Source organism: Herpailurus yagouaroundi, unplaced genomic scaffold, assembly GCF_014898765.1.
Source record: "Herpailurus yagouaroundi ecotype Mexico unplaced genomic scaffold, PumYag 195, whole genome shotgun sequence".
NCBI classification, from domain to species: domain Eukaryota; kingdom Metazoa; phylum Chordata; class Mammalia; order Carnivora; family Felidae; genus Herpailurus; species Herpailurus yagouaroundi.
The window spans coordinates 8,728,388-8,750,071 of NW_024412426.1; the positions used below are offsets into that span (position 1 = coordinate 8,728,388).

The 21,684-nt window shown below is 47.9% G+C and overlaps 1 protein-coding gene across 10 annotated transcripts in view; it reads left to right on the forward strand.

The window, feature by feature from the left end:
* CACNA1E (calcium voltage-gated channel subunit alpha1 E) overlaps positions 1-19,646 on the forward strand; it is a 380,278-nt gene extending 360,632 nt beyond the window's left edge. For 3 of the 10 annotated variants that reach the window (XM_040446505.1, XM_040446502.1, XM_040446511.1), the window contains 10 exons: positions 1,600-1,696; positions 3,752-3,857; positions 4,699-4,806; positions 5,374-5,474; positions 5,759-5,865; positions 9,769-9,880; positions 13,189-13,317; positions 14,341-14,521; positions 15,552-15,742; positions 17,208-19,646. In XM_040446505.1, the coding sequence (XP_040302439.1) occupies positions 1,600-1,696; positions 3,752-3,857; positions 4,699-4,806; positions 5,374-5,474; positions 5,759-5,865; positions 9,769-9,880; positions 13,189-13,317; positions 14,341-14,521; positions 15,552-15,742; positions 17,208-17,750 (1,675 nt within the window). In that variant the 3' untranslated portion in view covers positions 17,751-19,646. Of the gene's footprint in view, positions 1-1,599; positions 1,697-3,751; positions 3,860-4,698; positions 4,807-5,373; positions 5,475-5,758; positions 5,866-9,768; positions 9,881-13,188; positions 13,318-14,340; positions 14,522-15,551; positions 15,743-17,207 lie in introns of those variants that run through there. The other 7 variants (XM_040446504.1, XM_040446506.1, XM_040446508.1 and 4 more) reach the window with 5 other exon arrangements.
* Positions 19,647-21,684: the final 2,038 nt, after the last annotated feature.

Sequence of the window (21,684 nt, forward strand, 5' to 3'; positions counted from 1 at the left end):
CACACACACACACACACACACACACACACACACACACACACACACACTCTGTCTCTCTCCCTCTCCCCACTCCATCTTAATCTGTAGATTTCACCAGAAGGACCTCCCCGTCCTCCAGAGAATGCAGACGTCTTCACTGGAGAACAGAGAACCTCCTTTTGGTGAAAAGCAGCAGCATCCTCCCATGTGCAATGTAGCAAAATGTGATGCTCGTTGTCCCTACCTCCGCCCATTCTCCAGCCCCTGGATAGTTTGGTCAGAAAGGATTGTAAAAGCCTGAGGACAGAAAGGAGGGGAGAAACCATAATGAATCAGGGCAGGAGGTGAGAGTGGTAAGAGAGGGTGTGTAGAAGAATGCAGTAGCTCAGGGGGTCTGCGAAGGTCTCTGTAGGGCAGCGGAGGCTCCTGAGCAGATTTCTTGCCTTAGGGGTCTTATGTGTAGCGTTGAGGGGATCGAGGGGGCCTGTCATAACTGCGACATCACTGCTTGTTTGTGAGACCAAGGACATTGCTCAGGGGCACATAGGACCCCCTCTTCAACTCTGCCAGACCCTGGGAACTGGAACAGGAGCGGCTCTGCCAAGCCACCGTCCGAGGCCAAACCCGCTAGCTAAGGAAGCTTCTCCTGGTGCCGCAGGAGAGAAGGGTGGGCTCTCTGGGCGTAGCTCGGTCCGGCAGCTGGCAGAAGACTTAGGCCCAGGAAGATGCCAGCCGGGGCAATGGGAAGGAGCTGGCGTGGGGTGGTGACACAGTGATTCCTGTACTCAGGAGGCCAAACAGCTGCCTCTGCTGAGACTCTTTAAACTCCGCCCCGGTGAAACCTGCAGCCGCATGTGGGGAGAGCCGGGAGGGCAGCATGGCATGCGAGATGCTCTTCCTCCTCCTGGTTTGGTCTCTTCTGTCCCCAGCATGCCATCGCCCTGGGGCATGCCCGGAGTAGAGAGCACTCTTCCCCGCAGAGCCAGGTGGAAGCAACCGGCCGGCTCCGAAAAGTAGCGCGCCACTTTCAGTGCAAGTTGCCGCCTCCTTTCGCACACACACCACAGAGGGGGATACACGATGTTCCGCCTGTGGGTTCAGAGGAGGAGAAGGGCCTGACATGCAGGTCGGGGCCCCGTCCCAGCCGGGGCCAGAAATCCTAACCCGTGGCTGGAGCACCGTCTATCCGTTTTATACCGCTCGCACACAGCCCTGGGAATTGAAAACAGGCTTGTGTTGTATGGAGGATGGATAGAGTGAGTAGCGAAGTAGGTAACAATCGACCACGAGGAGAAAACGCGTCCCCATGACTACGCAGCAGAGTCAGGGGCACCAGAGGTTGCCACCAACGTTCCCGGGTCTGTGTGGGGCGTGATATAAATCCGCACCAGGATGGAGTCCCGTGTACGATTTGCCTCGATTAACAGGTTTCCTATTCTTTTTCTGTTTGTCCATTTTGTTTTGTTTCTCTTCTCCTGTTCTCTGTATTATTTTGTTTGTTTTGTTTTGGCTCTCTGGGAATGCCTGTTCTCCTTTCCTCCTGGTCTGCATCCTTCTCCTCACTTCCTTCCCTGCCCTGCCCACCCACCCCGTCTCCACTTACCACCCCTCCATGAGCAGTGGCCGCATCCATTACACTGAGATGTATGAAATGCTGACTCTCATGTCACCACCGCTAGGCCTCGGCAAGAGATGTCCCTCCAAAGTGGCATATAAGGTAGACCACCCCTTCCTTTGTTCTGGGCTAGAGACCAACAGGAGGGAGGCCAGAACATGGGGAGGAAGCTGGGCCGGGGAGGTGGAGGAGGGAACCAAGGGGAAAAGGAATGATGAGGTCAAAGGACAAGGAAGGTTCCTGGAAGTATGGAGTCCCGAAACAATATGAGGAATGATTGGCGAGAGTCTTCACCGTGGGGCTTGTTATGTGTTCTTCTGCGTGTCTCCAAGCGTGTGGCTTCTTGTGAGCAGATGACTAGAAAGGAAGTGTTAAGTAGCGTGTTTGCTCAGGGGAGGCAGAGTGGTGGCCTGCAGGATAGCATATATGGGCAAGAAGGAAGCGAACAGCAAAACTGCTATCAGAGCCTAGAAAAAACCTCCAATCAGATAAGCTGAGGAAATGATGCAGAAATTTGTCTAAACATGGTTCACATTTTTAGGAGAGAGGCAAACCCTTAATGAATGTCTTCTTCTTTGATATAGGAAGGAACTGTGTCATGGTTCCTTCTAGGTATTAGAAAAAAAGAAGAACGCGACTTCTAGGATACATGATGAAGGATCCAGGCCCCTTCCCCCACCAGCCCAGCTGCCCGGTTCTCTTGTCAGTACAAGGGAAAAGGTGACATTGGGCACAAGTTGCACTCAGCATTAGATTTGCATTATTGGCATGACTGATTTGGGGGCTGACCCTGGAGTTATGGGTGGATTCCCCATGGCTTGCTCAGAGCAGCAGCATACATTGGAAGTCACCCGCCATTAGGGTACTCAGAGCTTTGGGGCCTGATTTTTTTTTCTCCACCCATTAGTAATAGTTACTGTTTGGTGTTTAGACTGACCCAGAACTCTGGAGCACTTTCATCTGGGAATATACCACAGCAATGTGGCCACTTCTCTAGAAGCTTAAGGAAGTGGGAGAGAGATGGAACTCAGATACAAACAAGAAACTGACTTTACACTCTAAGACACCATGTCTGTAGAATCACATTAGGCCAGATGTTCCACTGGAGCATTAGAGATCCTGCCTTGGGAAGAGACATGTCCCTCCCTGCTAGGCTGGTGGTTCTGCCAGAGGACCTGCTGCTGCTGCTGCCTCCAACTTGTACAGCTCCAGAGAGCATCTCCTTGGAACAGGGCCCTTGAGGGCCCAGTACATGGCTCTTCATGTGCAGCTTATGGGCTGGCATCCTTTTTGCTCATGGTGGCCACATCCCAAAGTACCAGGTGGTAGAATGTGGCCTTGAGTTTTTTGAATGTCGGGGATGAAGCTTGGCGGGTTGAAGGGGCGTGGGGACTGGAGGAAAAGTTAAAGGATTCCAAAAGCAATATACTCTCTGGAAAGTGGATTTGGCCATTTCAGTTTGATCCCTTCTTTTGGGTGAGGGGAACAAGGCCTGCCCACTCTGCTCCTGCCTTGGTCACCCTTCTCTCATTCTCTCTTCTCTGCTGTTCCCAGCTTTCTTCCCCTGTACCCTGTTTGCACTCTCCTCCTTTTCCATCCTGCTCCACCTCATCCACCTTTGGATAAGTTGGACTTATGCATGTTCAATCACGTGCTGGCAAATTTCACCTTTTAAAGACTCAAAAAGGGGGGCATCAGGATGCATATTTCAACAGATAAGCAAAGCAGAATCTCTCCCATCACTACCTTTCCATGTGAGTTTTGGGGGTATCCATGGGACAAGGGGAAAGAGAGAGCAGCCTTGCATCAGGGAATGGAGCCACCTCCCAGAGCTGACTCCTTTCTCTGAGCCACTTCTTTCAGAAATCACTTTCCATCCCTATTAAAGACATTCTTAGGACCATGGAGGAGTCCTCAAGAATGATTACTCCTCCTTCTTTTGGAATTTGGCAACATTCTCTAGTGGGGGGGGGGGGACTAAACAGCAGCAAATGAGCCATAAGTGAGAAGCAGGGAGAGGAGGTGGGACCGGGGATGGGGAATCCTTGCCCTTCTTTTTTGTCTCAGCATTGACCTCCACACTTTTCTTCTCTTCTCACCAAGGTTTCTTTCGATATTTTTTTCCCTCCTGCTCTTTCTTTTCTCTCTTTCGCACAGAGGTTGGTCCTGATGAATATGCCAGTAGCTGAGGACATGACAGTCCACTTCACCTCCACACTCATGGCTCTGATACGGACAGCACTGGACATCAAAATCGCCAAAGGTAAGCCAGGAAAGGAAAATGGGACTCTGGAACGACTCACCCAAGGTGGCACAGGACAGAGCTGTTTGAACATTGCATCCGTCTGACAATGTCGTGATCTGAAAATCAACTATCAGGGTCCTAGTTTCACCTCTGAGCCAATCACTATAATGTCTGCCATTTCTTCCTGGAAAATAAATGACTGGTCTGACAATCTCTAAGCCTCCTTTCAGCTTTACCGGGATGTGGTCTTCAGTGGATGGCACATAGTAGGCATCTTAGAAATATTTGTTTATTGAACAAATGAGTTTTAATTTTGTTCTTTTTGTTTCTTATGTGGTATCTCTAATGCTCTGGAAGGTTTGTGGCAGATACCATCAGGGCCAGTTCAGTGATTTAGGAGAAAAAAGGTTTATTACTTCCAGATGGGCATCCAGCCTTCCTGCTCTTGCCTGATCCAAATCCTTCTTAAAATCAGGTCACTCAGACTGTGGAGTCAGAGTTGCCGGAAGAATTGATGTATGTATAATGAGTCAGGGGAGGCTCCTTGTGGCTCTTTTCATCTTTCCCTCTGATATATTAAGCACCTGGGAGGTATTTCAAATGAATGAGGAAGCTGATCTTGGTCTTGGGGCCTCAGATCTTGTGGCAGGATATCCCTGAGTCACTAAAAATGGGAGCCAAAATGTGTTCTGCTACTTCAGCAGAAAGACATGGTATTACAAGATCCACTGTCACGAAGTGCCAAGATCTCCTCTGAGACTATGAGGTGCCATGCTGGTTCAGCTCCTCCCCCCACCTGCTCCCTGGGTACTGGTTACTTGTATGTCTTTTTTATTTATTGAAGTTTATTTTATTCTAGGTGGTGCAGACAGACAGCAGCTAGACTCAGAACTACAAAAGGAGACCCTGGCCATCTGGCCTCACCTATCCCAGAAGATGCTAGATCTGCTCGTGCCCATGCCCAAAGGTGTGGGTCTCCTCCTGGGTATCGTTGTCACTTTGAGCTCAGCATACCAAGGCCACATCTTTTAGAACACTGAGGGATCAAGGAGATGAGGGAAGGTTGCTCTTTTATTCTTAGGAAACCCAAATCTCCCACTCCTTAATCCCTTTGGCATGAATTGAAAACATTTTCTCAAGATAGGTCACTGTAGTCGTGGGTGAAACTTCTTGGGTGCACAGCTCTCTCCCTACCCATAATACTGTTCAGCAAACCCTCATGCAGGTGGGAATAGGGTGCCATTACTTAGACATGGAAATCTAGACCAGTGGAGGTGATGCTTACTCACATGTGGTTTCTCATCAGTACGCCTACTCTCACTGGGTGGCTATGGAAGCTCCCAAAGATAGATATGCAACCTAGTCACTTTGTATCCTCAGGGTCTGGTGCATGTGGAGCTCTCAATAAATACTGGCTAGGTGGATGGCTGAGGGAGCAAACCTGGTTCAAAGAATGGGGAAGCTTGTGAGGTATCCTCACTCTCTGCCGCCTGTCTTCTCCCTGTTCCCTTCCATGCCACATTTGTGTTTTTAGCCTCTGACCTGACTGTGGGCAAAATCTATGCAGCAATGATGATCATGGACTACTATAAACAGAGTAAGGTGAAGAAGCAGAGGCAGCAGCTGGAGGAACAGGTGAGGGTCACTGACAGTATGGGAGGTGGGTGGGCCGTGAGGAGTCACATGACTCCCTATAGGGACGGGCCTGTGCATAGCTGGGGCACAGTGCCCTGCAAGTGCTTAGAAGCAGAGGTAGGGGTGCAGTGTCCAGGAACTTTCTAGTTGTGGGGATTAGAAACCCAGTGGATCAGAGTATCAGGCATGTTCCTATATTACCCAAGTAAATTGTATTCCCCACTCCACCAACACACCCCAGGGTCATATGAGTTCCTTTTTCCTCCTTCCTACTTTTAACACAGAAAAACGCACCCATGTTCCAGCGCATGGAGCCTTCATCTCTGCCTCAGGAGATCATTGCTAATGCCAAAGCCCTGCCTTATCTCCAGCAGGACCCTGTCTCAGGCTTGTGAGTATAACCGATGGGTCCACAGCTGCCCTGTTTGCATCCTGTCACCCATGCCATTGTGCAGGCCCAGAAATGCCCCAGAAATAATAGTCTGAGCCAAATGACCCTTTCTCTGAGGTGAAGACATTTTTTATTTTTATTTATGTACTTAATTTAATGTTTATTTTTGATAGAAAGAGACAGAGTGCAAGTGGGGGAGGGGCAGAGAGGGAGACACAGAATCTGAAGCAGGATCCAAGCTGTCAGCGCTGAGCCCGATGTGGGGCCCAAACTCACAAAGGAAGTTGGACACCTGACCGACTGAGCCACCCAGGTGCCCCATTACAATTTTTATTTTAAAATGGCTATTCAGCAGGGGTAATAAAAGGCAGACAATGCATATTTGGTATTGTGGCCAGCTTAAGAGACAGCACTGGGAATGGACAAAGGATAAAGGGCATAAGTTAGTGTCATCAAACAAATAAGAAATTGGCCATTAAATTAGTTGCCGAAGCTGAACTGGAATTTAAGTTTGTTATTCCTAACCTCTAGAGTATTCCCACTACGGTGCTATCTGTAATGAACAAAAGCAACCTTAGATCAGGCACAAAAAAAAAAAAAAAAAAAAAAGATGTGTATATTGGAAGCAGAAACAAAACCTCAGTTAAGGAATTTGTCAACTCTTCTGAGTTGCAAGCCTTAGCCCCTACTTGTTAGTCATAAATGCTTTATTATACCATCCCTATTTCATTATAACATGGTTTTTCTCTCCTCAACAAGCATGTACAGGTATCCAAAGGGCAGAAATTCCTCTACCCCATGTAAATGAGGTTTTGTTGTTGGGTTTAACCCAGTCCTGGTTCTCATGGAACCAATAGTCACTAAATATCACAACTTTAGGAATCATCAGGGGAATGAAAGCCCTTTGGAGTCTCTCACCATGAGTTCCTTTCTGCCTGTGGTGTTGGACGCCTGTTTTTGAAAAACATTGATTTCAGAGGTCATAATCCAACACATTTACAAGAGAAGCAAAGGACCAATACCATGACCAAGGCAATTGCTCATTTTTACAAATATTTGATGTGATGAGGTAGCAAGGTATGGATTCTCCTGTCTACACAAAACCGGCAGATGTTTATCTTTGATCTGTGCGGGAAGGAGGTATGCCTGGAGCAGTGGAACCTTCCCAGTGGAAGGGTGTGCAGCATTTTTCAAGAGTCCTTGGCTTAGAAAGGAGGCCACCCCTCTACCTAGACCTCTCTCACCGAAACATTTTGCTCTACTTAACTCCCACATGGCATCAGTCCAACTTCTCTCTGTGTTTATTGATTCATTTACTCATTGATTTGACCAATATTTATTAAAACCCAATATGATGGAAAAGCTGGCTCAGGCACTAAGTATTTAGCAGTCAACATTATCACGGTCCCCATGGAGACAAATCCTGAAAAAGAAATTTACAAAAGTGATGAAAGTTCAAATGGAGAAGGGTCGCCTATTGGAATACCACAGGAGGGAAGCAGCACACCTGGTCGGGGGGTCAGGGAAGTCTCTCTGCGGAAGTAATGTTTAAGTGAGACTCAGAGGCATGTTCTTCAAGAGAAGGGAGAAGGTGATGAGCTTCAGGAGCCTGATGGCTGGCTGGAGCACAGAGAGCTCAGTGAGGCAGCAGGTGACGAACTCCACTGGGGCCAGCACGTGGGAGCATTATAAATGGGATACGGGAGTGGGGTTTTACTCATCAGTGTGACATGATCAGACTTGAACTTTTCAAAGATCATTCTTGAATCCAGTGTGGGCTTGGATCAGAGGGGAGGAGTTTGAGAGACAGTACTGCTTTTGGTATGTGACTGCAATTGTGTAAATTATTAATGACTGTTCCTTAGACTAACAAGAGGGAGATGGGGAAAGATGCAAAGACTTGAAATATTATCAGTAGGGAGACTGGATGGGAGTTGGTGATTGATTTGCCTCAGGGAGTAAAGGAGAGGGGAAAAATAAAAGATGACCCCCAAGTTTCTGGCATGAGCCTTTGGGATCGATGTTGGCACATGTCCTGAGAGGGGGACATTGGTCCCTCCGTAACTTCTGCCCTGACTGAGCTTACACCTGGTGGGAAGCCAGTCATGAAACACAATTATTGGAAAGAAGGAAAGCTGTCATTTTCAGTCATTTGTATAGGAAGAAAACAGTGTGGCAGAATCTGAGTCCATGTGAAAAGGGGACCTGCCAGTTCTGGCAGAGGGAGAGATCAGAGAGCATTTACTTAACAAAGTGAATTTTGAAGGATGAACTCAAAGTAACATGAACAGAGTTTGTGGAGGGCAGAGGAGTTGGAGAGAAGCATTCTGTTCTCTGGGAACAGCCTGTATTAACATCTTGAGGCAGAAAGAAGCCGGGTGGGCACATTCAGTGAACTTAAGAGAATGAAATTCAGGAGCGGGGGGTGAAGGGCAAGAGGAAGCTGGAAAAATAGGAACTAGATCATGAGCAGCCATGTTCCAGACTTTATCCTAACGATGAGAAGACAGACAAGGTTTTTAAAGTAGGAAGCCAACTCTCGGTTGAAGTTAGTCAACTCTGAGGTTGTTCAGTGATTCCAAGGGTCCTCTCTACCTATTAGAGATTCTGTGATTCCTCATACAGCAGTGCCTATCCTACTCCTAGTGGTTCTCAGGAGAAGACACACTGAGTAAGATGAGTAACATGTAAGCAGGTCATTTAAATATCAGATCACTCTGCATCAGTTGTGAAAATTCAGCAAACCTCCTCCCGGCAGCAAGGGGCCAGATGGGGGGGGGGCGGGGGTGACTCTCTACTCTTCAGATCTCTCCTTGTGATCCAAGTCAAGGTAAGATTGTGCCTATGGATTATTTTTAAGTAACTGGAACCCCTTGTTTATGCCTCAAATTTTCCAGTGGATGCATTCATGAGTACAGTAGACTCAACCATGAAAAGGCTGTTCCTCGAGCGTAAGATGGTAGACCCGTCTCCCCCTGCCAGCTCCACCATTACTGAGAGCTGCGGCCCAGACCCTGACCTTCTTCCCACGATCAGGAAGCCCACTCTGCATCCTTGAGTAGGTCAGAGGGCACCTGTTATTTTATAGTAGCTATCTTCTCAGGAAAGACTGGCTATCTCTTTTTCTCCTAACCTGCCCCGTGGATCCCATTGGCTAAGAGTGTCCACAGGTACCCAACAGTGGTTTAATATCAGGCACACAGGGACAGCTGTCCATACCTTTCATTCAGAGGCCTCTTACCTCATCACCACTCAAGCATCCCCCTACATAGCCATCAACCCAGAAGTTACCACCTCCTCACCAGCACCTCTGAGATCACTCCACACGTTCATAAACCAACAGATACTATGTCTGGCACAGTCGTCCTTCAATAAATGTTCATAGCATTGAATTGTTTAGTTTGGCCAGGGATGTTGGCACAATAAAACCATATTTCTACTGAAACTGGAGGAAATTTTTTAAAAGACCATGACTGCTTAATATTTAAACAAATTGTTCTCTGTTTAAACTATGGCATTTTTTTCTGCTGAAGGGAGAAACTGAGCAGAAACAGGTTTGCAATCCAGCATTGGTCTTCCATATGGCTGAGTGTGACAAATAATGTCATTTGTCACAGATACACCAGTCACCAGCAGAATACTGAATGATTCCCAACACAGGTTGAAAACAGTGGTTTCTCCTTTCCAATGCTTTTGCTTTTTTTTTTTTTTTTTAGTTTTTAATTCTAGGGTCCAGCTGCCTGTCAGTTACCAGGCTTACAAGCCAGCCAGTATTAAAGGGTGTTACCCTTGGTGGGAAGGAAGTCTTGTCTGGGGTGGGAATTAATAGTGGTGCCTATGACATGGCTTTCTCTCTTTTTCTCTCATGTACACATTACCTCCTACTTTGCCATTGCTTTTCAGGAGTGGCCGTAGTGGATACCCTTCGATGAGTCCGCTCTCCCCCCAGGAAATATTCCAGTTGGCTTGTATGGACCCAGCCGATGATGGACAGTTTCAGGAACAGCAGTCTCTGGTGAATGAATGAGTTACATGACCTCAAAAATCTTTCCTTGGTTTCCTGATCCCTCCCATCCTCATTTCCAAATTTTATTTCATAGCTATGGTTTATCAGGAAAACCCTTTCCAGTAGTCCTGCCAGTTAGTTACCCCAGGAGTTTCCTGCTGTCTCTCCTTTCATAGCTGAATTTCTGATGTTCTGTGACAAATGCTTCCTCTGCAGAGTTTTACAATCCCAGAGGCCCCTTACCTACTGCAGGAACTTACACTGCTTCAGGCCAAACCTTCTTAACTTATGCCTGTAAGCAGCAAATGTAGAAGCAAGAGTCAAAATCTTGCCTTCGATATGGGGCCTTAGGATGGACCGTCAGAATGAGTGGCACCAAATGGACAGCTTAGTGTAGCCAGGTACTGCTTCTGGGAACACAGGAATACCCTATGCCAGCCCTTGGGAGACGCCCTGCTCCTGGATCACTCAGGGAAGCACGTGTGAGTGACTGGCTGTCAGCCAAGAGTTACAGAACAATCTCTTAGCTCTTTTCTGTGTGTCCCTTTGGGTCACAATTCTACCAGCCAAGTACATTCTAAGAGGTCCCTAAAATCCTTCCCATTAGCCTAGAGTTTTGTTTTTGTTTTAATGTTTGAGAGACAGAGTGAAAACGGGGTAAAGACAAGAGAGATGGAGACACAGAATCCAAAGCAGGCTTCAGGCTCTGAGCTGTCAGCACAGAGCCCGATGCGGGGCTCAAACCTTCATGTGTGAGGTCATGACCTGAGCCAAAGTCGGACGCTTAACCACATGAGCCACCCAGGTGCCCCAAGCCTATAGTTTTTTATTAGCATAAATGATAAAATTCCTGAGAAACCTCGAGTCAAGTTTAAGCTTGGAGAAGAGGAGGCACACTGACCTTTAGATTTTGCTAATACAAAGCTAACATGTGATTTCCAATGATAATAGACTTTACCATTATCCTTAGTTCAGGAGTCATCAGATCAGGTTCCTTCCTGAGCTTAGACTTAAACCCCAAGTGTTCATTGGCCTGGGAAGAAAAAGACAAAACCCAACATTTGCAAAAATCCATATAGACAGCTTATAGTAAGTTCTATGCCATTTTGATTATAATTCATCTGTTTTTTTCTCTCCCCTTCTCTCCTGACCACTCTCCACTGCTACCGTGCACCTCAGAGCCATCCTAGATGGATGATGTGGGTGAAATGTGGGACTGATCTGTTTATGGAGTGCATGTCTGCTGGCATGAGTACCCTCAGAGCAGGGCAGAACCCTTTGGTAGCTCAAATGGGTGATTCCGTCTCCAGTGACTGCAGAGACAGGGAATTCTGGGTCGCTGTGTTTGGGAGACAACTAGACCAGACCCTCGCATGGTATGAGTGCCTTAGGTGTTCTTGGTAAGGTAGGCAGGAAGCCTTGAACGAATTTCCTGCCTTTCTTTGTGAGGAATTTAGTACCATGGACTAATTGGTACAGATAGTTTGATTCTTAAAAGTGCCTCTCAGCATTTTACAGCTTGTCTGCCTCATGATGCGTCTGGCTGGGAAAATCTCAATAATGTGTCCTTTCTTTCACAGGGAGGCTTTCTTTATTACATCATTATTTCTGTGGGTTCCCCAGGGCTGAGCCGTAGTGCCAGGACTTTTTGGATATGTGTTCATCTCATTGTCAGTACTGGTGTCTGTAATTCAGTTCAGGTGTCAGCCCGTGCTATACTCTCACCACTGTGTACTCCTGCCCATCCCTTGGGGCCCCCTGCTCCACGTCCAGAGGCGTGGCCATGATTTGTGCGTGTGTCTTACACTACCTCTCACACCCCACAGCCTGTAGTGTTGTTACCACGTCTGTTTCAAGTCGGACCTGTGTGCTTTATAAAGCATGTACTACAAACACTATAATTCCCTCAAGTGCACGTATCACATGTCCTAGGAAGGCAGTCCTCCCACTCACCCCACCAACCGCCCAGCCACAGGGTCTTGGGCAGGCTTCCTTCAGCAGTGCCCTATTCAGACAACTAGGTTGTTAAGGTATAATTTCCTAAATATAAAATAGCTTTTTTTTTTCTGGTTTATAATCTCCAGATGTCCAGGATATTTCTAGGTCTCTTTGGTGGCCATGTAAACATTTCCAAGGCAGCCCTACCCTTTATGCAATGACAGTAGCTATCTGTATAGATCACGTACATTTGCCAAACTAACATTCTTTAGCCAGGAAAATAAAAAAAGTTGCACAGAGACTTAGAAGGGTGGATTGGAAATCTCTAATTCTGTAGAGTGGCACAGCCCAGTATAACAGCTACTACCCACATGTGGCAGTTGAACATTTGAAATGTACTAGTCCAGACTGAGATGTGCGATAGGTAGACTTGGTGCAAAAAAAAAAAAAAAAGAAATATCTTCATTTTTTAGATTGATTACATGTTGACATGAGAATATTTGGATATATTGGATTAAATAAAACACAGTTTGATAAAACTACTCTTTTAAATGTAGTTACTAGGAAATTTAAAATTACATAGTAGTTTGGATTATATTGGACTCTGCTAGTTTGGAGCATCCCTGACAGCATCACCTACCACATTTTTCAAATGGTTTTAATCTTAGGAAAGCTCTCAGCTCACAAAATCATGTCTTAAGGTTTGAGATGATATATTTGACACCAGAAATTGGTGACTTTCCTTAGAGTAGGAATTTCTATTTGTTTATTTTTCTTATCTATTTATTTTGAGAGAGAAAGAGAGTACAAGCAGGGGAGGGCCCGAGAGAGAGGGAATCTGAAGCAGGCTCCCTACCAACAGCTCAGAGCCTGAAGCGGGGCTCAAACTCACAAACCATGAGATCATGACCTGAGCCAAAACCAAGAGTTGGACGCTTAACTGACTGAGCCACCCAGGCGCCCCAGTAGTTTCTATTTAGTTGATAAATAGGCTTATTCTTTTAATCTGAGGAAACCAACGCTACCAACTCTCAAAAAGTAGACTTCACATATCTAAGAAGTATTATGACTCATAATACTTTACAGAGCTATACAATCTGAAACATTGCTTAGTAGTAAATAAAAGTGATAAATACTAGACTAGGAAAGGTAATCTTTACCTTTTAATCCCAGGTAGAGCTTTCTGTTTGGGACATCTGGTATACCACATGTGCATACATAAATGGACACATATATACACATACAACTGAGATCATAAAGATGCAAGTCTGTCTTCTAAAAGCCATTTTTGTTATGGAGGAGGCAGAATCATCCACTGGAGGTGAGAAACAATGAGATGGAACCAAGTCCCACAAGCGTGGCTGTGTGTTTATTTCCAGGAGCCAGAGGTTAGTGAATTAAAAAGCGTGCAGTCCTCTAACCATGGCATCTACCTTCCTTCGGACACCCAGGAGCATACGGGATCTGGGAGGGCATCCTCTATGCCACGCCTGACTGTGGATCCCCAGGTAAAAAGCTATCACCACCTACCCTATGCAGTGGCATCCTGGGCTGTATTGAATTGGTGGGTTATGAAAAAACATCTGATATTATCAGGTGAGCTCTTGACTTGCCCCCATCCCTTCCCTACAAGAAAAATCTGGCTCATGGGCCATCTTTAGTAGAGCCTACTCCTCCACAGTGTGTTTTCAAGGAAGCCCTAACCATAACAGTCTAGCCAGCAAAATGGTATAACTCCTTCCGGATGGGATCAACATTCTCAAGGCTCAACCAGCCATGCAAGAAATATTTTACAGGATTTTCCCTGCGTATTTTTCCTTTTCTCCTTTCCTGGTTCCCCCAGCACATATGCAATTACATACACACACAGCTCTGTGTCAGGACCGTCTGTCCTAACCAGTGCAGGCCACGCCTCATTTGTCTGTTTTCCTGGCTTCTTTTTTTCTGTCTGTCTGTCTCACATCAAGTTTTGACAGAGACAAGAAGTTTTTGTGGATCTGTTTTAACATCTGTGGCAAATCAAAAATGCCAGAGTTTAAGGTGGGACTAGGATGGAACCCATGATAGAGAGCAGTTCAATCTTAGATGCTGCCCAGTGACAAGCTCTCCTAAGCTCCCAGGCTACATGGCAGGGCCTTCCCTGGCGAGGGGAAACAATAAAAGGCAAAGCTGTGCTTCTTGTGTGGTGCAGACTTTTTTTGACAATTGCCTTCACATATTCCAAGGTTCACTGCAGGTCCTGGCTGAGTTCTTCTGGTAAATGGCTGTATGGGAAGCTTACCCTGTATACTCAGCTGCTTGCTTTCCTGAGCACGAAGAAAAGACCCTAGTTAAGTCTCATATCTCTGTTAATATAGCATAAGACACTTTCTGGAACAGCCTCCTTCAGCTCAGGTCTGAGCAAGAGGGATTCAAGGGAAGTTATGCTTTGCAATGTTCAATAATTTCTATCTCACTTCTTCCCTAATTTTAGAACCTTCCAGTAATTAATCCGGATTTTGTGTTCCTCTGGGGGGGGTTCACGTTTCCAGGTGGTGACAGACCCTAGCTCCATGAGACGCTCATTTTCCACCATTCGGGATAAGCGTTCAAATTCCTCATGGTTGGAGGAATTCTCTATGGAGAGAAGCAGTGAAAACACCTACAAGTCACGTCGCCGGAGTTACCACTCCTCCCTGAGGCTGTCAGCTCATCGCCTGAATTCTGACTCAGGTGAAGGGGTCTTCACTGTTCACCTCTTTTCAGGCTCCCGCCCTGACGACCAATTCTGGCAAGAACTGAAAATCACTGGAACAGGATTCAGATAAGAATGCAGGTTGAGGAGAGTGAGGGAAGGAAGAACACTCATGACCAGAAGTGGCTTCCCTTTGTGACTTATCCCAAAATGAAGTCCTCTATATTCATCCTAAAGGCTGCAATTTCTTTCTTTCAGAGTAGGGCTATAGAAATCATTAAAATGTATAGCGTTATTGAAGCAATTATGTTGTATACCTGGAACTAATTTAACCTTGTATTTCAGTTATATTTCAATAATAAAAAAAACTGAGATTTTCAAATGGCCTTCTGCAAAACCCCTGGGGTTTGCTAGGGCGCCTCTGATATATTCCTGGCAGGGTCTGGGCTCTCACCTCCAACTCCGCTTCAACTTCGATAGTGTTACCTGGAATTGTTTTAGGTATTTGAGTTTCATTTTTTGTTGTTGTTGTTTTTTTTTTGTTGTTGTTGTTGTTTTAAGGAAAAGGGTCATACTGATAACAATCATTAGCAAATCATTAGTCTACTTCAAACGCTGTTTTGCTAGATGAGGAAACAGATATTAAAAAGCAGTGACATGCCTGTAGCATAGGGCCAGTAATTCACAGAAATGGGACTAGAAGCCCTCAGTGGGACTGAAACCCTTTGACCTCCATCCCTTCTACTGGTGCCATCTTGCCCCCCAAAAGTTACACACCCATGTTTAGGACATAGAGAATTCCTGGGCCAGGGTGTTGGCAAAGATTCTATCTTAATTGTGTCTAGGGTTAACAGAAGCAGAAGAGAACCAATTGCAACCTTTGGCCTATGTGTCTGCACACTTACCTCTTCACAAAGGGTAGTTTTCCGACCTTTCCCTCCTGCCTCTGACATGCCTGGAGAAGCTGGGGTTCTTTAGGGGCTCAGTCCCAGGCTATATGACATCTCTTTATGTTCAGAGGCCAGTATGGGTAGAGTTGTGATCAGATGCTTTTGTCTTCTCTCCCAGGCCACAAGTCTGACACCCACCGCTCAGGGGGCAGAGAGCGGGGACGGTCAAAAGAGCGAAAGCATCTTCTCTCTCCCGATGTCTCCCGCTGCAACTCAGAGGAGCGAGGGACCCAGGCTGACTGGGAGTCCCCCGAGCGCCATGAGTCCAGGTCTCCCAGCGAGGGCAGGTCACAGACCCCCAACAGACAGGTGAGCATGGAGAGGAAGTGGAGCCTCTAGAAAGATAGGGAGGAGTGGTCTGTTAACATTAGGTGCAAAATATGGGCACCCACACAGACCTTGGTTTCACAGGAAACTATATCCATTGTGCGCAGAAGTTAGCTACTCATGCTTGTGTACTTACAAAGGATAGGCATTCACAGAAAACCAGATAGTTCCCCCAAGAAAGACAATGGTACTGAGAAGTCATTCCATCTCAGTCCTCAGAACCCAGAGGTACAAAGTCCCAACAAATACGTGCAAGAATGTCTCAGCCAGATTTAGGAGGAAAAGATCACCTTTAGCCAGAAAAATTTCTTTGACCAGTTACATGATCCTAAGTATTAGTTAGAATGGTGATTCATCCCTCAGCACAGGATTTATAAGTTGGATCAGTTCAACCTTACTGACCTAGCTTCCAGCCATCGCAAGAAGACCACCTTCTTCTTCCAGACTATTGTTGAAACACCATCCTTTGCCTAAAAAACAACTACCCGATCTATGTGAAAACATGCTCTAGCCCTGCTCTCCACCTCCCAGCCCTACCACGGGTGTCAGAGCCCAGATGGGAGATCCAGTCAACAGCAGTGAGCAGAGGGGAGGAGGAGGGGCTAATAGAGACTTTTAGAGGCAGTGGAGAACTTTCTTCTAGAGTAGTGGCTTTCAAATTTCAGTGCAGAACATAATCACCAAAGCATAGCCTTGGGGCCTAAAGCATTCTACTGCAGTAGTGAGACCAGCTAGAAAGGGAAACCCAGAAGTCTGCAGTTGAAAGGACCCCTTCTTCCCCAAGAGTTTCTGAGCAGGTGGTTCATGGGTCACACATACCTTGAGAAACACCTTCCAGAAGGTCCGTTTACTGGCACTGGGCTCAGGGACCCTTGGGAATAAATAGGAGAGCAGGTCACGTAAGGTCTGAGGAAGCAGCTGGTCATGTGGGTGAGTTAACATCAGCAAGCCACTGAAGACGCAAAGGCAAAAGTGAAGAGGAGGGAAGGTGTTTGCCATTCCTTCAGATCCACTTCCCAAGAAGGATTTCCCAGACACCAGCCCTAGAGCATTCATTCACCTTTCCTGTAAGTGGTCTTTCTGAAAAGTCCCAAGGCTTTCTTTGGTGAGCCACTTGTAACATATATAGAGCTTCCAGATCTTCGCTACCTGAAGTGTTTGTCGCATGGTCCGGCACCTGGGAGCTTGTTAGAAGTGCAGAGTCTCAGGCCTCAGCTGCAGTTTAAATGGACCTGCCCTGGCCTATGTGGCAGAGACTCCTCAGTCTCAGTTAATCCCTGCATTCCTAGGGGAGGGGACTTGCAGATGGGACCCCAACTCAGCCCTCCCTCCCCCAGAGCCCAGACTCCACAGGCTCTCTGTCAGAAGGGTTAGGGGCTGTAACAGGGCCGCGAGTAGGGATCAGGCCCAGCCCCGTCTAACATGCCATGTCTGTCCCACTGCACAGGGCACGGGTTCCCTGAGTGAGAGCTCCATCCCCTCCATCTCTGACACCAGCACTCCGAGACGAAGTCGCCGGCAGCTCCCGCCCGTGCCACCAAAGCCTCGTCCCCTCCTTTCCTACAGCTCCCTGATTCGACACACCGGGAGCATGTCTCCGCCGGCTGATGGAAGCGAGGGTGGCTCTCCGCTGGCCTCCCAAGCCCTGGAGAGCCCTGAGGCCAGCCTGGCGGAGTCTTCCAGCTCCCGGCACGTACAGCAGGGTCAGCACGCCTCCCCACAGCGCTACATCTCCGAGCCCTACCTGGCCCTGCACGAAGACTCCCACGCCTCGGACTGTGGCGAGGAGGAGACACTCACCTTCGAAGCAGCTGTGGCCACCAGCCTGGGCCGCTCCAACACCATCGGCTCGGCCCCACCGCTGCGGCACAGCTGGCAGATGCCCAATGGGCACTATCGACGGCGGAGGCGCGGGGGGCCCGGGCCAGGTGTGATGTGTGGGGCTGTCAGCGACCTCCTGAGTGACACGGAAGAGGACGACAAGTGCTAGAGGCTGCTCCCCCCTCCGATGCATGCTCTTCTCTCACACGGAGAAAACCAGGACCGAATTGGGAAGCCAGTGCTGCCCGGGGGGGGAGGAAGAGGGAGGAGGAAGAGAGAAGGACACCATGCATTATTGGACAAGAGGAAGGAAAGGACCCAAGGAAAACCAGTCGAACGCGCCCGATTGCTTTACTTCCCTTTGCAAGATGGGCACTGCCATAGTTTTGCCTCTTTGCTGGGGAAAGGAAATACAAGAACACAGAGGGTTATTCCCACGGCAGAAGGGACGTGAGGATGGCTTTGCTTCCCCTTGCCCCTTCCCACTTTTCTCTAAGCCGTGGAGGGATGGAGCTGGCCTGTGTCTACGCCCCTTGCCCTGAAAAGCCTGGAAGATTTTTCTGGCTCTTACCTGGGGAGTCGTGGAGGCCACAGGAGAGGAACCTCCTCCCTCACCAACTCTTGCTCCCTGGCCAGCACCACTGCCATCAGGGCAACCGCAACGGCATCTCATGCATTACCCTCTGGCTTGCTTCCCCCAAAGAAGCACAGGCTAAGTTTAGGAGCCTTGGATGCCAAGGATAGGAGGCAAGGAGGGAGGGAAAAGCTGAAGTGGAACAAGGGGTCAGGGTGCCGTGGCAGCAGCAGCAAGGGCTGGTCTGGGTGAGCAAAGCCATAGTCCAGCAGCCCAGACCACAGGGGAGAGGCTCAGAGAGATGATGAATGGGTGGTGTTGGGGGCAACAGTCCTGTCTCTTGGAAGCCTGTCACCCACTCAGCAGGTGCTGCGTTAGGGTAGGCCAGGGAGGTCCCTCAGGCTCCACAGAGGTCCCTGACGCTCCAGGAAGGGTGATATTTTAAAAGCATTTGACCCCTCTGGCCAGCGCACCAGCTGGTGTGAGCAGAGGTTCAGCCTTCCTGCTGGCGCCCTGTGCTCTGCCAGGCCTTAGGCCCTGCAAATGCTGGTCATAAGGGATCCCTGAGGGGGGTGGGGGCCATTTAAGGCACAGTCTGTTTTCCAACCAGTCTAGAAGAACGTGGAACAGTCCTACAGTTGTATCGGCACATACAGCCAAATGTCAACCTAGACTCTGGCCCAGGAGCCCGCGGGCCTCTCTGCCAGCCCCTGACCAGGCAGCACACATAAACCCAAGGTGGGCCCTACATCACCTGGTAGAGACTTCTAGAGAGAGAGGAAAGGCAGACAGACTGAAATGAGAAGCTTCCATGGGAGCATCAGTGTGAGTTTGCTGAGGACCTCCTGGGAGGAGGGGCCCTTGGTCTGGCAGCTTCCTCAGCCAGCTTGTGCTTAAGGGTCAGTTTGGCATGATACTTGGAAGGTGATCAGTAAATATACCTCAGCTTAGACCTGGGCTGCTCCTCCTAGCAAAGCAGGTTCTGACGGGGCCTCATCACATCATGTGATGAGACTGGGCTTTACCCCTCCCCAGAGTAAGAGCTGGGCAGAAGACAGCCTCAGGCCACTGTGTCCTTCTTAACTCCCCAATCTCAGAAGCGTTACGAAAAAGAGAGCCTTTCTTGGCTAATCCGTGCTCCTCTTGTTTCGACTGTCCATTCAGGGAAGCACATCACTCTCTTTATCTGGTGGAATGCACCGTCCCCTTCACTTCCTCCCTGGGCTCATCACAGTAAGGAGAAGGATCCCCGGAGAAGGGCGCCAGGCAGGGCTTTCCCTGCGCCACCAGGAGCAGATGGGGCTTTCCTCGCAGGACCCTCCCCTGGCCTGACATCACAGTGGATAAACACTCTTTCTTTTTTATCCTCCTCCAGCCAAAACAGACTCCACCTCTTGGGTAGGAGAAGTTAGGCGCTGTTGTTTTTCTTAGAAGGAGCCTCTTTTTACTTATGAAGCTTTGTGTTTGTTTTGGCTGAAATGGAACTAAGGAGTAGTTGCATCAACCCCGAAAAGCCAAATACAATCACGTGGCTGCAGGATCATTTGTCATGGCTCTGCCTTCTCTTCTAGGTATTGATGCAGCTTCATGACCCATGGTCAGCCCCTCCGATCAAAGGACTCCCAGGGCAGGAGACCAGTGAGGCAGAACATAAGCTGCCTCCCCTCAGACCTTCCGCTCACTTTCATTTTCGTCTCCCGCTGAGCACTTGTGTACTCGGGAGTAGCTAGCAATGTGAACGTGACCGTGGAACGCCCCGATCCTAACAGGCGTGTGCTTTACACAAGACTCAGGCGCTGGGCCTCATAGTGTGGTAAAGGTTTCCTCTGCTCAGCATCATTTCGTGCCAAAGTGCTGCTGTGGGCTGCTTTCTGTGCACAAAATTGCTTTCTTCCACCTCAGAAATGCAGCTTTCCCTGGGGACAGGCCCACAACAGGACAGCCGTTCTGAGTCAACAAGTCTATTGCATTGTGTTTTGAGAAAAGGAATTGAAGCGATATCTTAAGCCATTTCAACAGCAGGAGAAATTTGGGCTGGCAGAGCAATTACCAGAAATGGAATTTGCCTGTAAACCACATTACGAACACTAAATGTACCATGCCAGGAAACCTTCCTGGACACCTGAACTCCTTAAACCCCTATATACACAAGAATTTGAGTCTTAAACGAAGTGCTGTAAAGCCCTGCAGACGCAGTCTCCCGACCAACCACCTGCGTTTTTCTAGATCAGTTTCCCCTGACCAAGAAATTGGGTTTCTTCTCCCTTAGCCTGCATTTATCTTTCCATTAAGACCAGAAAATAAAAGACAGTCTTCAGTTAAGTCACAGAACTCATTATCATAATCTTCGAACCATTTCCTTCTGCCTGTTGATAAGTATGAACTCTCACCTTCCCTCTAATAGTTGACCAGGACATCCCTTCCTACTTATCAGATTCTGCCTCTTCTCTTTCCCTTGTAAAGCAGCCCCTTGAGATCTCAAAACATGTGCTACTCTTTGGATTAAAAAAGTATGGCAGCATCTCAAGAAATGCCAAGCAAACTGGGAACACTATCAGTGTTTCAGACACTGAGTGTTATCAGACTTAGTACTGCAGGTCCCCTCAGAAGAATCTTTATATATCCAGTTTCCCTTGCTAATATTAGTCTTCAGCATCCTCTCAAAACAAAGAAGGAATGAGGGAGAGAGGAAGGGGGAAAAAAAGAAGGAAAAGAAACCAAGGTGGAGAGATAGTCTATGTCTGTGTTTAGATACTCCTCTCTTCACTCACAGCTCCAGGCAGACTTCTAGTAACTCACGTGTCTCCCTCTCTCAATCCCCATGAGGTCAGAATGCCAGCCAGCCTTCAGACATAGGAGTAGCGCTCTAGGTCAAGAGGCTCTGTGAATCAGGGTCAGGATAGAATTACCTCCACTATAAAGAGGGTGTACCCTTGAATGTCCCCCCCAGGGTCAACATAAGCCATGAACACAACTGCCCAATGTGGATCTGTCCCTTCTAGCTGAGGAATTAATTTTTATTCTGGGCTTCACTTCTGCTCACTACTCACTGTCCCTACAGGGTACTGAAATCACAGACATTTCTCTGAAGCTGAAATCCAGATGTTCTGGATTTTGCACTCTCTTGACTCTGGGACCACGAAAAGACAACCCCGTATCCCACCATTCAGCCGGCATCTTCTTTCCATACACACATCCACCTCTCCTACAACCTTTGTGATGAGCCTGAGTGTCTCCTGCCTTCTATTCTCCTATCCCAGCCCTTGCTCTGCTGCATGTTAGCATTGACCCAACTTCTGAGATGGTTAAATTCACCTAGTCCAGGCTTGTTTGTTGACGTGCCTGCCTCTGCTGTGGGGGAATGCTTTGATCTCATGAAAATGGTTGGGGACTCACCAGGTGATACAAGGTGATCTGAAACAGTATAAGGTGCAGTACTATTGGGGCATGATGGGGATATGAAATGTCTGCATACTCAATGAAAGCCTACTGCAGGCAAATTAGGTCTCTCCTGGCATAATAGAACAAA